Source organism: Crocodylus siamensis, chromosome 1 (assembly GCF_052110815.1).
Source record: "Crocodylus siamensis isolate JL-2025a chromosome 1, ASM5211081v1, whole genome shotgun sequence".
NCBI classification, from domain to species: Eukaryota; Metazoa; Chordata; order Crocodylia; family Crocodylidae; genus Crocodylus; species Crocodylus siamensis.
In genome coordinates this window covers 51,238,423-51,253,684 of record NC_143395.1, presented here as the reverse complement: position 1 = coordinate 51,253,684, position 15,262 = coordinate 51,238,423, and the positions used below count along the sequence as shown (strand labels likewise).

General features: G+C 39.5%; 1 protein-coding gene across 1 annotated transcript in view; it reads left to right on the top strand.

Moving 5' to 3' along the window:
- The window catches only part of EYS (EGF-like photoreceptor maintenance factor), a 1,897,540-nt gene that overhangs the window by 237,701 nt on the left and 1,644,577 nt on the right, over positions 1-15,262 (top strand). The window contains exon 11 of the mRNA XM_090034512.1: positions 2,037-2,290. Within this exon, the coding sequence (XP_089890638.1) occupies positions 2,037-2,290 (254 nt within the window). The remainder of the gene's footprint in view (positions 1-2,036; positions 2,291-15,262) is intronic.

Sequence of the window (15,262 nt, the reverse complement as noted above, 5' to 3'; positions counted from 1 at the left end):
TCTTCAAGAAAGGAAGAAAGGAGGACACAGGGAATTATAGGCCAATCAGTTTGACCTCAAACCCTGGAAAAATCCTGGAAAAAATTATCAAAGTATCCATTAGTGATAGGCTAACTGAAGGCAGTATTCTGAAGGCAGCCAATATGGCTGCATTCCAGGCAGGTCATGCCTGATCAACCTCATTTCCTTCTTCAATCAGGTAACTCACCACCTGGATAAGGGAGGTGATTGTGATGATTTATAATTGAATTTCAAAACGCCTTTGACTTAGTCACTAATTATGTCTCCATGGTAAAACTGGGAAATTGTTGCTTGAAAACTTTATGGTCTGGTGGCTAGGAAACTGGCTCTGAGGTAGGACTAAGAGAGTATTAATATACAGAACTGAGTCAACATAGCGTAAGGTGACTAGTAGCATCCCTCAGCGTTCAGTACTTGGACCAGTGGTTTTCAACATATTCATAAATGATTTGGATTTGGGTGTTAAAAGCATACTGGCAAAGTTCTTGGATGACACCAAATTATGGAGGAGTGTGGTCACGCTGGAGGACAGGCTGGGGATACAGGCTGACCTGGTCAGGCTTGCAAGGTGGACAGATCAAAACCTGATGATGTTTAACATGGAGGAATATAAAGTGCTCCGAGGAAAAATAATTTGCAATGCACTTACGGGCTTGTGGTGCTACATTTTCCAATTCCACAACTGAAAGAGACCTGGGGATCATGATAGACTACAGAATGAACATAAGCCATCAATGCAAAGCCATAGGTGAATAATGAGAACTGATGCATCTCAAGCAAGGTTAAGGATGTTATCCTCCCTCTGTACTTGGCTTTGGTGAGACCACAGCTGAAGTATTGCATCCAGTTCTGGGTGCTGCACTTCAGGAAGGAAGTGGAAAAGCTTGAGAGAGTCCAAAGGAGGGTCACACATATGATTAGAGGTCTGAAGGGCGGGCCATATGAGGAGAGGCTGAAATACATGGGCCTGTTCAGCCAGGAGAAGAGAAAACTGAGAGGGGACTTGGTGGCAGCCTATACAAGGGGTGTACATCAGGGCCTGGGGGAGCATCTGTTCACCAAGGCACCCTGGGGGAAGACGAGGAACAATGGACAAAACCTGATAGAAGAACACTTCAGTTTGGACATAAAGAAAAATTTCGTTATGATTCAAGTGTTCCTTCCACAGGTGATCTTCAAAAAATGACTGGTTGTATACCTTGCTGGGATCATCTGACCCCAGTAGTCTTTCCTGCCCAAGTGCAGGGGGGCTGAACCTTATGATCTTATGAGGTCCCTTCCAGCCTCTAACATCTATGAATCTATGAGAACTTCCAAAATGTAAATGGGGTTTATGACAACAGTCTTGCACTCTTTGCTGGATGGACAGGAGAGTATGCATGGTTCAGTGGATCGCTGTACTGCTAGTTCTGAGGACCTATATTTGTAAATGTGTTTAAAAATATATTTCAATAATATAATATGAATAGCTAAACAATATTGGGCACAAGGAAAGGAACTACTGGATTGATCTTATGACCAAAGCTGTAGAACTAATGTTTAAAATATTCTGCCAAAACTGATTTGAATTCAAGTGAATTTGCTCTGATTCTATGTTATTTCTGTTTTTCATGGTCTAGTAATCAAGGAAAAATTTCCAAAACAGTAGAATTTAAGTCAATATGGAATTATTTTTTCATAGGAAATTAATTTTCAGTTCTGTAACTGTGAATAGTCTTACTATAAACTGATTATAAAAGTTACAGAAATGTAGCTATGACTCCAATTTAAATGGCTGTGATTTTGTCATATTTCCAATTACCTATTGCATACAATCTACTGAAGTCAAATTATTCAAGAAATACTTTTAAATCATAAAAAGATTTCAGGAAAGCAGCATTTGCTTTTGAGTAAACCATAGTTATAAAAGATATGCACTTAATGACAGTGAAATAAATTATACACCTAGCTCTAGGGGTGATGCCTTGAAAAAAAATGTGACTAACTTTGTTAATTATTTTTTTAATTCATTTTAGGTGCATATGTCCTCTGGGTTACACTGGCACATTTTGTGAGGATGATATAGACCACTGCATTGGAAACCAGTGCTCAGAGCATGGCTTCTGTCAGGACCACTTGCATAATTATACCTGTCAATGCATGCTTGGATATGAAGGATCCTTCTGTGAAGTGGAGATTAATGAATGTTCGTGTTCACCCTGCAAAAATGGGGCATCCTGTATAGATTTAATTGGCCACTTTTCATGTCAATGTGTGACAGGATTCAAAGGCAAGTATTCATATAGAAATATTCACCTTTCCTGTAAACATTTGGATGTTCAGTTCTATGCTAGTCAAGTTCATCATTATTTTAATCACATGTGCAATTAAAAGAATTCATTCATTAAAAAAGAATTATTTCTCAATTTGAAACAAGAGTTTTGACTGAATGCCAACAGAATTACTTAGATTCTCTGTTTTCTAATTTATTCTTCTTTCTTTTCTACCTCAAGTGTAAGTATCTTTGGTGATGAATCAAAATGAGAAATGGCTAATGGGCAGCATCTAGGATAAATCTTCCTCCTGTAGGTGTGTGCAAAACTCCCCGAACATCATGAATGCATTTGCTTCAATGTATCTAGGATTAGGGAATACAGAGCTCAGGTGTACATGGAGATTCTGCACCTTTTGTATTGTGCAAAGTACTATTCTATGGCAGATACTTCTAGGATAATACGGAGAAGAGCTGAGAGCAGAAAAGTGATCCAATCATCTGGTGACAACACAGAGCCATTGGCCAAACCAATCGTCACTACAGATACAGAACAATTCTTTTCTTCCCCCAGTTGATCAACCTTCCTGGTGTCATGAGATAACCCCTCCTTCCTCTAGTTTTCCTCTAAGGGTCTTATAGCACAGTAATATTAGGTGGCTTCTGGAGCTCCTAACCACTGGATTGGCTGCACATTATCACCTTTTAAGTGGTTTAAAGCATTTTTTATTCACTTTAAAGTTATGCCACTCCAGAGCAGGATTATCTTTAATCCACGTAATTTTGCTCCTGTTTCATTAAGGTATGGCCACTTCCCACAGCTATTCTGCCCAAGTTGAAGTCCAGCATACTAGAATGCAGTGGCCAGCATGGACACCAGAGTGCAGTGGAGCTGGACTTGGTGCCTTGCCCCCCAGGGAAGTCAAACAAATGGGAGCCTTGGAGTGCCCGGTGACTGTGGTGCCTCCTCCTACCACCCAGACTGGCTTGCTGCTCCTGCCATCAGTTGCATGAGGTAGGGAGGGAGGTAGTGAGTTCTGGAGAAAAAAGCATCAGGCCCCCCCAGAGCTCACTACTTCCCCCCCTGCCATTCCTCATGCTGCCTCTGGCTGGGCTGTGAGTTGGCTGGAGACCACCTTATCTTCAAAGGGCCTGATCCTATTTTTTCTCTGCAACTCACTCCCCCTGCACTGCCTCCACCCTGGCACTGACTAAGCTCTGAGGATCAAGCAATAAGGTGGTCTGGGTGGTGACAGGAGGCTACTAGGGGTGTGGGTTCTATTCAGTTTGGATTTGGATTTGGCCCAAATCAGGAACAGTGATTCGATTTGTTGATTCAGATCACTGTTCCTGATTGGATTCGACTGAACCTGAATTTGAAGATTTGATGCTGATCCAGAGAATCAGCGATTCAGACAGAGACACAGTTTTAAATGTTTTTTCTACATGCTTCGAGGTACCAGTGCAGGTTGTGAACGCTGCAGTGCTGGGGTAGATGAAGCGTCCCACAGAAGTGGGGAGGGGGGGGCCTCCACATACTCAGTGGTGAACCTGGAAGTGGACCAGAAGTACCTACAGTCCACTTCCAAGTTGGCTGGGGAGCATGCTGGGAAGCCCCCCCACACTTCTGTGGGACACTCCATGCACCCCAGCATTGCAGCATTCATGAGCTTCCTGCTACCTAGAGGTATGTAGAAAAAACATTTAAAGCTGTGCCCATGTCCAAATAGCTGAATCGTTCTGAATCTCTCCGAACTGATTTGGAGAGTTCTGATTCAATTTGGAGAGATTAAAGGGTCCTCTGATTTGATTTGGATTTGGAGATTCAGCCACTGAATCAGGCCAAATCTCCGCTGAATCAAATCAGGGACTGAAGCTTCGCACAGCCCTAGAAACCACTACGTGCTCCAGGACTGCAGCACTGTCTTTGCCTGGCAGGAACAGTGAGCCAGCCTTGTCCCTGGTGTATTTATTGGCATTGTAGCCAAAGCTAATACGTAGAACAGACTAAAAAAGGAACACACAAAATGTGAAGAAGTTGTGGCTGTTAACATTGACTTGGTTTACACTAAGAAACATTTAACTTTTAGGCTCCTAGTCTTTCCCCTGCTCACCAAGCCTCTAGTGTGGCAAGTTACAGCTCTGCGGGTGAGGGATAGTCACAATCTCATCAGAGATTGTTTTTCATCTTAAGGTGTAACTCCTCCACTAAGCCAAACCACACTAAGTTAATTAACATTGGTTTGTCTTACAGTATAAGGTGTAACAAGGCCCTTATCCGTCTCAGTAATAATGTGTACCATCCTTTCCTGTGCCACTGCTCATGTTTTAGTGTATTTAAAACTGCATTACTTTTAAATTGGTGTGATGCTTTGCTACCAATAAATATCAATAAAAAAACATGAAAGGTAGTAGCATACACTATTTATAATACACACTGACTACAATACTTATATTATTAGATCATTAATTTATGACTTAGTCCCTTAAGTTACAGAGCTTTCTAGCTCTGAGTCAGCAAGATACAAGTAACTTTAAGCACATCAGTAACTTGCAGCACATGAGTAATTCCATTGAAGTCATCAGGTTTATTCATATGTTTAAGTGCTTTTCTGGGTCAGTGCCAAAGTGCTGATCCCCATTCAGTTAGGAATTGGGTACCTTTTGTGCTAAGCACTCTACATGCTTTTAATGCAAAGACTGTTTCTTACTCAGAAAGCTTTCACTGTTCATTCTGCAATAAGTAATTAGTAAGCCTATACACACACAAACTCAAAGATGAAATTCCCATACCTTAAAACAAACTTATCCTAACAGCAGGGGGAAATTTAGCTTTGCGGTATGTCCAAAAGATTAATAGATCTGACTTGCATGGACCACAGAGAGAAGGAGAGAAGCAAATTCCGGAAAAGAGCAAATTCATAGACTGCTCTGCTGGCAGCTTTTTTACATTTATAACATGGGACCTCCAATCTGAGCATCCCCACTGAGTCCAATTGTTTCAGGATGGCACAGAAAAGAAGGTGATATTTCAGGCTGTATTTTAAGTTATTTTGGGACATAAAATATATGATCTCAACTCAAATCCTATGAAGCCAATGAAATGACATCCACTGACTATTAAAGCATTTAAATCAGGCCATAATACTAGCTCTCAGCAGAGATGTTTGGGATATTAGTAAGTGTATATTTATATGGATAAGAGATTTATTTTATCTGAATTGAGACTTTAGAATTATCATTCATAAACCATGCTTAGCAAGAAACATTCCTAATTTACTGGAAATGCAATATTTTATATAATTTCTAGAAACAGACTCCTGAATATAGCTGTAATATAGAAGCTAATGTAATGCATGTATTATTTAGAATGGGTTTGTTATAAAAATAATGAAATCCATCATTTGGATTAATTTATCTGAAGAAAGAGAGAGGATTTTTGTATTTTTTTAAATTTTCTAAATGCTTTCCATACTTTTGGATCTGAAAACCTTGATTTGTTTCCTGTCTCTTTTTTAGCTCATCATTTGTTTTCTTTTCCTCAAGTTGCTATTTTGAAGTCAGAAGCAACTGTCTATGATGAACTATATTTGTATAGAATATAATACAGAAGGCATTTTACACTCATCATTGCTTGCTGTTACTGCAGGCTGTTACAGAATTGCCCATATCAATTTGTGCAGGCTTGGACCCAGGGCCTGATATGGGGCAGATTTAGCAGAATAGAACACACTAAGAAACAGAAGTAGAATTATGCCTGTGAAGCAGCCGTCCTGAAAAGTGTTAAGTTTATATCTAGCAAACCATAAAATTGCCCTTGGGTTGGCCTGAATTCCATTTGGACGGAGCACTTAAGCGATTGAGCATAAGCCAGGAGAGAAAATACATGGCCCAAATGTATGGAATAAAACTAACTTAATCTATTTTCATTACACTGTTGAAACTTAAACACTACTTGATTTGGTATACTTCACTGAAATGTCAGGGCTTGCTTATAAAGAGGATACAACATAAACAAGTGCTTTCTTATTTTACTGTCCCATACAGTATTATGGGTAAGTGTTTCCATGAAACAAATTCAAAGTAAATATAAATTACACAGTATTATTGGTGCAATCTTATTATTAAAATGTATTAATATAGTGTACCACATGCATTTCAGGGTGGTAAAAAAGAAAGGGAGGGGGAAAAAAGAAAACAATGGCAGTTTCTAAGAATTTAATTAGTACTCTGGCAACAAAAAACAATTCCATTTTGGTATGTCCCCTGTGGTTTATGATTCTGGGACATAATCCAACAGAGAACAGGTTTTTGAACTTCAAGCATAACTACAGTATATAAACCAAGAAAAAATATTCCAAATAGAGAAAGGACCAATTTTTTTATTCTCAGCTAATCCATGAGTTTTCTGGGGGGAAAAATATCTCTTCCCTCCAACCCTTTTACACATCCACTTGGGCATTTTCATAAGTACTAAACAGTCATTAAAATAAATGCTTAAGGATATATGATTTCATGAATGATGCTAAACTAATGGTTACCAAGGACAATATGAAAGTCTTGAGGGGCTCTCAAGCTTTGGATAGTTGTCAGCCCATTGAGAGTATACAATTTGGTAGAATTGTGCAAAAACCATTAAATCCCATCTACTACCTTGGATTTAGTCTTGCTAATAAATTAGTATCTGAATACTCTTTTAAAATGTTCAAGTGCACAACCCATATTTCAAAAGTATATCTCTCTCTTGACAAAACAAGTATCTATTTCATCTATCTAGTTAATCAGCTTTATATAGCAACTATCCTTTGACTCTGTCATTCATCTCCAGGCAGCCTTCCCTATGCATCCCCCTTCAGCTCCAACCAATAGGAGATTAATGCTTTCACTTTGGTCTTCCTTCACAGTCTGGCCCCAACCTACCTCTTATCTCTCATTTAGTCACTTCCTGATTCTTATCCACCTATGATACCAGCCTAAATTTTGAAATAAACATCTTTGGATATGACAACATGGTACATTGCAGTGCCATGCAGAGATCCCTTGAACTAGCTTTGGACACGCTGTCTCTCATAATGGAGTCAGAAGGTAAGGCACCATCCTGCAGAGATGCCTGAAGGAACTCTGTATATGCTACTGCTGGAAATAGAAGTCCAGTCACATTAGCATGGTAGTTTGGTTAAACTAATAAGCCTTTCTCAGCAGAATTAATTAGTCCAGATGTGATGCTTGTGAAAACAGCTATATATTGCTTTCAGTTCAAAATATAATCTGTGCAGAATTATCTTGGTGTATTTCCATACAGGGCTGCTTTGTATCAGAGGTACCATTTTCTGCTTTCTCTCATGCTGCCTTTTGTGCTTGGCAGGAGTTCCTATTAAATATCAGCAGATATCATTATCACCTTGAAATTCCTTCCTTATGACTTTCCTTTGTTGTGACATCTGCAAGAAAATGTAGCAATGATTAGGTTGCTAATATGCTAAGACTACTTTCTTTCATGTTGACCAGTACTGTCTCCCTCTTTCCTGTACAAAGAACACAATCTAGTATCTGTCTGTTGATCCCTGTCTCAGATTTAGGTTATAAGCTTTATGGCTTGGGGCAATCTTTTTGTTCTGTGTGTGTACGATGCTTAGCACAGTTTAGCCCTGGTCTATGGCTAACTCTCCTAAGCACTGTAATAATAATATACTGTATAACACCAATATATATAAATGCCTTGTAGCTCATTAAGAGAGATTTTCTATATAGAATAATTGGCTTTGAGGTCCCTTCCAACCCTATCTGGTCCAATCCCCTGTGTCAATACAGGGATGCTATTATCAAACTGTACTATTTTGCATCTTAGCCTCTTCCTTTAAAATGGGTTGGGTTTTTTTCTTTAAATTTGTGTGATGTACTTTTTGTTTCTCTTTGCAGAGGCAAAGTTAAGGTTTTGCACCTAACATTGAAATGAATAGTGCCGCAGTGCTGGAATATCCATGCTTCTGTGAAAGATCTGTTACTTTTTGTGAGATATCTAATACTTTTCAGATATTTGAATATTATTTAAATAATTTTATACCTTTGTGGTGGAAATGAAAAGTATGTCCTTGAAACCTGTCATGGAAATGAAATTAGGGAAATAACACAGTTCTCTTGAGTCTCATTTAAAAACAGGAAAGAAACTTTCCTTTTTGATGCAAATAATCCTCAAAGCATGTAACTTTTTATACAACAGAGAATCTAGAAAAGCTGATAGTCATTCTAGAATACATTTGGAATCAGCTTTATGTATCCTAGAAAGTACTTTTTTGAAAGTATACTGCTGTAATAATTTTGAAGATCCATAATCTTTCATAGTTTCATAGTTTGTAGGGTCGGAAGGGACCTGAGCAGATCATCAAGTCTGACCCCCTGCCATGGCAGGAAGAAGTACTGGGGTCAAATGACCCCAGCAAGGTGTTTGTCTAGCCTCCTCTTAAAGACTCCCAGGGTAGGAGCCAGCACCACTTCGGCTAGAAGTTGGTTCCAGATCCTCGCCGCCCTGACCGTGAAGTAGCGCCTCCTGATACCTAGTCTGAATCTACCCTCTGCCAGCTTGTGGCTGTTATTTCTTGTCAGTCCTGGGAGTGCTTGGGGGAACAGAGACTTCCCCAGTGCCTGCTGGTCCCCTCTGACTAGTTTGTAACAGGCCATTAGATCCCCCCTCAGCCTTCTCTTCTGGAGGCTGAACAGCTTCAGGTCCCGCAGCCTGTCCTCGTAGGGCCTGCCCTGCTGCCCCCTGATCATGCGAGTGGCCCTCCTCTGGACCCTCTCCATGTTGTCCACATCCCTCTTGAAGTGTGGTGCCCAGAACTGGATGCAGTACTCCAGCTGCGGCCTGACCAGTGCCGCACAGAGGGGGGAGGATCACCTCCTTGGACTTGCTTGAGATGCATCCGTGGATGCATGATAAGGTGCGGTTAGCCTTCCTGACTGCATCCCCACACTGCCGACCCATGTTCATCTTGGCATCAATGATGACTCCAAGATCCTTTTCTGCCTCTGTACTGACGAGAAGGGAGTTCCCTAGCCTGTAAGTATGGTGCTGGTTCTTCCTCCCCAGGTGCAGCACCTTGCTCTTGTCAGTGTTGAATATTTAATATTTAATATTCATCTATCTCTTAAGCAGCTGCATTGCTACATTTCTGAGGTAAAGAAGTTTTGTGCAAGTCCATCTCCCATGATGAATTAACAATGGTTTTACCATATTTGATAAAATTACATCTATCTATATATATATATAGAGAGAGAGATGATGCAATGCTTTTGCTTCTGTTATTGTTTTACTTTAAATTGGGCAGTTTTTATAGTTAATGAATATTTTTTCTTAAAGCAGTGATTGTCTAATTCAAGGGTGCTTAACCTCCATCCCATAGACCAGATCTAGCCCAAAACACCATGTCATCTAGCCCACAGGATTCCCCACAGATGAGAGAAGTTTGGTGGCAAGGGAACTGTGAAACCACTCCCCTGCTGCCAAACTTCCAGACCCATGGGGAGCCCCCAACCCTGCCTGCTGCATTTGTCAGGGGAAGTGCTAGACCCTAAGGCCCAAACCTGATGAAGAGGGCTGCAAGGGAGCAGGGTTCGGACCTTGGAGCCTAATCCTGGCATGCAGGTATGGAACAGGGTAATGCTAGGGCCCAGTTCTGGTATGCAGGGCGGGAAGGCAGTGGTGCCAAGACCCCAAGACCCAATCCCAGCAGGAGGGGCAGGGAGGGGCCAGTGCAAGGACCCATCCTGGCATGTGGGGTCCAGGTCCCAAGAGAGGCTCCTGGCCTCTCTTCCAGTTCAGAGGCCCAAAATGTTGAGTACCACTGGTCTAACTGGATGCATAAAAGGTGAAATTTTATTACCCTTTGTTAACTAGTAGGGGATTTTGCTCCATTTTCTACATTGTGGACATTCAACATATATGCATAGGAAGAGCATGCTTAGTTGTACACTGGCCTGGGGCATACACTGGAGTGGAGAACTTTCCCATATTTGATCACTAAAAATTGAGGGATTATGTCACTTAACCAGAAGGTAGGAGATCTGGGTTCTAAGCCCCTCCACCCTTGGCCAGGACTCATAAATTTCATGTTAGATGGTCATTGGTTAAAAAGCAGAAATAAGCTTTGCAGCAAAAACCAAACCTTAGCACTCCCACTCTAGAGGTAATGACCTAACTATGAAGTTACAAAACTGTGTTGTCTCTTCCTTGCTTTTCTTCTGGCTCCATGACACTTGACTTGTTTGCTACATAGTGGTTCAGCTCCAACAGAAGAGGCAGAGGGAATTTTAGTTTAGCTTGATCTATGACTTTGTAGCAAGGGCACTCTTTGGGAATGAACAATTTTACAAGGAGCCATTACCATTACTGTTACTATTACCAGTGCAATGGTTCTTTGTAATGTGTGCTTAAAACATGCTTAGCTGGTCAGGTCCTTCTGAGAACTTGCATGCTTCCCCACACCAACCTGAACCAAAACAGGGCTTAGGCAGGAACAATATGCCTTGGTTATGAAACTGGATCACTTCTGGGAGGCTCAGTGCTCAGGTATAAGAATTAGGAAATTTTGCAGCCCAAATGATGTTACTTGAATTTGAGTATTTACAGAGTGTTTTGGCTTGGATAGCTGCGCCAAATGGATTGTTCTTTAGACACACAAATTCAGTTTACACTGTATCTAGATGGGGCCCGCTGGGTTTATGCAGAATATGAACTAATGTGTGTAATATACCTACATAATAAATATACCCAAATAATATAATCAAAAATATTTCAAAAGCCCTCTCTACATGTTCAGGTAATGCCGTGATGGGATCTAATGCACAATTCACATAATTGTGCCTCCTGCCATGTCACACATGCATGGCAGAAACCATGGTTGCAAGATAACACATTAGATCTCATTGCACCTTACTGCTGATGCAGAGGAAGCCTGTGAGCCAGATCTGGATGCTCCTCCTGCATCAGCAAGAAGTAAGCTTCTGTGGCTGGAAGTCCCCTCAGTTGAGAGGCTCCCAGCTGTGGGGGCACCCCCATGCACTTCTGGGGCTGGAGGATCATGGTAGCTGTGATCCCTAGGCCCAGGGATTTCACACTGGGTATGGTTCCTCTGTGCACCTGGGAGGCATCAACTAACAGGGCTCCCAGCTACAGTGGAGACCCTGCTGCATGTGCACATTTAAAGCTCGGCAGCAACTAGCTGTAAAGTTAGTATATATTTTCACGGTCTAACTTTATAGCTGGTTGGAGCTTTTTATGGCATGATAGCACTTTGCATGTGTACCTCGTCATAAGGTAATTGTGCAATTAGCCAGATATTTGTGCAATACCTATAAAGTATAGAGGGGGCCTAAATTACCCAGAAGAGTGCTCATACCAGGGGTTTGTGGCAGTTTATCCAAACTGCTTAAAATTCACATCTAAAGTTAAACCAATTTAACACTCATTGAAAAACAAATAGGTCATTTAAGCTATACTGGAATATACCATTCTTAACTTGCTGAATTAAATGCATAGAGATTTTAAGTTAATGGCTTAAAAATAAACACTTTATGTTAAACTTTTGCAGTTTTCTCATGAAGATAAAGTCTGTCTGACAGGGAAGAAATGCAAAAAAAAAAAAAGGAAGTTTAGAAATGTTCCCAAGAGGCTGCTTTATTTCAGTATACTAAGGATCACAGTGCAGATACTTCATACATGCCAATTTGTGTTATTATTAAAGATATTTAGATGGACTTCAAAAAGCCTTCTCAGCAGTGCTTCACTAAAATTATTCTGTGTATACTTCAACACATTTTATTATTTGTCAGATCTGGAGAGTAAAGATGCAGGTTACTTTGAACCCAGGTCTTTTCATGGAGCATTTGTGATTCAAAAGCTAATACTGCATTGTAGTATGTATGTATTTATTTAATTGTATCCACTTCAGCAAAGCACTGACACTTCATCATATTTTATGCCCTGTCATCTTTTATCAGCCAAAAAGAAAAATTCCGGAGCTTTATGTTCATTGCTGAAAACATGCAAACCTTGTACTAAGAGATTTAAAGCTTAAATGGTATATTTAAAACAAAGAGGATTTACACTTTCATCTTTTATATTTGTACCAAGGAGTGTTTGTTCTTTTCAGTTAGGCTCTAACAACATTTTTCAGAACCTGAACATTGTCTTCTTTTGCTAAAATAGCACTAAAAAATACAGTTAAAAATATATAGCAGAAGCAGCACTGAGACAGTACTAAGTTACTTTGTGTCAGAGTCTTTAGTATGTGTCTAACCATAGTTTTACTGTATTTATCCTTGCAAGATTTTTGTGGGTCTGCAATACAATGTGACTTTTGCATCATCTTTGTAGTTGCTATGGAAAGTTTTGCTATTAAGCAGCAGGACATAACATTTGCTAGACTGACAAACCTGTCTTAAGCAGCTATAATTTATTTGCTGTCTGAAGAAAACAGCTACTTTATTTTCTAACTGTTAAAACATGCTGTTGTATGTTATCTCACTTAAAGTGAAATCACCTCATATTAACAGCTGACATATTGAACATAATTCTGTTAAATGGAAGAGTAATTGTTTAGAAGTGTGGACTTTAAAGTATGGCCTTTAAAATTGTTTGGAAGTGTGGACATGGAATTAATAGTTACAATTATATAGTAGCAAATTTGAAGTGTTAATTGGTATTTTATATTCACCATTTCTGCCTGGAGACACGCATTTTGGCCAGCTGCAGTTATTGGATATCAATGAATATTTCAAAGTGTGTTTTCTTAATACTTGTGAAAAGTTGAGCTGAAATTTGATTTCACACTAAAATAAAATGTATATATATATGTACTAATTGTCTGAGTTTTTAATGGACTAAGAACCCTGCATAAACAGGAGAAACTAGCTTTTTAGGAAGTATTGTTGGAAAGATCATCTTTATATACACATTCAGGGAGAGGAAAGTAGTATCTATATAGGCTGCTTGCAGATGTAAAAAAACCCACAAGCCCAAAAATTCTTCTCCCCTCCCCAAATGTTTCTTTAGTTTAAACTTGGCAGATTCCTGTGCTAAGCCCTGCAGAAAAGGCAGTGCCTTAGTTGAAGCCTGCTCACCCAACATCTGTAAAGATCAGGCACTCTAGTGAGGCATTTTTTGTTGAATCAGCTTTAGCTAAAAGTACCAAAAAGCCCTGTCGAGTTGCCTGCTTTATATAAGCGCTGAGTAGCCAAGTCAAAGTAATGTGCTGCTGCTTCCGCTAAAGTGCAGGGGGCTTGGGGGGCTTCAAGCATAGGAACTCTGATGTTTCTCTAACAACTATGTGCAAGGAGTTAGGGGAAATGTCTACATGATAAAGAAGAGCACTGCTGTACCATGTAACCACAGTTATATATTTCTTGTCTATAGTACTCAAAAAAACCTTTTGGATTACCTCTATGAATTTGTAAACATGCAATTTTGACCAAAAAAATGGTTTTAGTCATTTCACTTAAGGGGGGGAGGGGGGGACAGCCTATTTATCATCCTTCCAACCCATTTTAACAGAACTGCTGAACATTTTCAAATAAAATGTATCACTTTAATACAACTGCTTATGGCATACTTTTCATTGAATGCTTAGGAAAATCAAAAGGAAGAAGCTGAGGAATAAAAGTGTCTGAGGAATAAAAGAATGGCACCACACTTGGAAAGAAATTGGACCTTCCTGTACTATTTCAGAAAAATATGAGGATCACTATTGGTTCTCTAAAATTATAAAAATGATTGGCCAATATTTTAAAATGCACCAAACATTTACAATATATAAATACAAACTAGTCTTTTTAATGTGCTATGATTATTTTCAAATATAATCATGTATTACATCTTACATGAAGCTATTTTTTGGTTTTCTTAGATTTTTTTCCCCAGATAGCCAGGGAAATGATGTTTGCAAGCAGAGACTTTCAGTCAGTCAGAGGCTTTTGGAAATGTTTTCAACAGTTATGAAAAAGGTATTCTCAATGTTTGATAAATCAGATGAGGCTGACTGGCATGTAATTGCTTCTTTGCCAAATGAAGCAGTTTAGCTGTAATAACAGCCTCCAGGTATTTTGTGTGTGTGTGTGTGTGTATCATCTCCTTGTTCTTCTAAATTAAGAATGTAATTCATACACACACATCTAGCTTGGTCATAGAACCAAGAAAACAGATTAACTTAAAATAGTTCGACTGGTGGCAAATTATATATAGTATTAAACTGGAAAGTAGCTCTACAGCACATTATTAGTTTAGGTATTTTTTCTGGGTTTAAATTTCTAAGCCTATAGAATGCTGTAACACAGCTCAATATTTGTTCAGAAAATGTAGATCATATACTAATATTTTCTTTATTAGTTGTGATATCAAATACAAAATGCTGTTTCAAATTAGGTTTGAAGAGAATTTACTTTTAGCTGTAGATTGTAATAAGCATCTAATTCATTCAATAAATGAAAATGGAAAACAAATTCAATTCTTGCATTCTCTCTAACAACTGACAACATTATCATTATGCCTATCATCTAGGCTTGCACTTTGAGGATCCCTGACTCCTTTCTCACCTTCCCAACACATAGTCAGGCTTTGACAAATTCTTCACATCAACTTATCCAAAGTCTTGCTGTTCATTTCATTATGATTATTCTCATAGATTTAATAGATTTCTAGGGTCAGAAGGGATCATTGAGTCTGACCCCCTGCTCTAAGCAGAAAAGAGTGCTGGGGTCAAGTGACCCCAGCAAGGTGCTTGTCTAATCTCTTCTTGAACACCTCCAAGGTAGGGGAAAGCCCCACCTCCCCTGGAAGCCCATTCCATATTTTGGCAGCCCTCACTGTAAAGAATTTTTTCCTGACATCCAATAGAAATCTACTCTCTTTTAGTTTGTGGCCATTATTTCTAGTAACCCCGAGGGGTGCCTTGGTAAACAGAATATCCCATATTCCCTGCTGACCCCCCCGATGAGTTT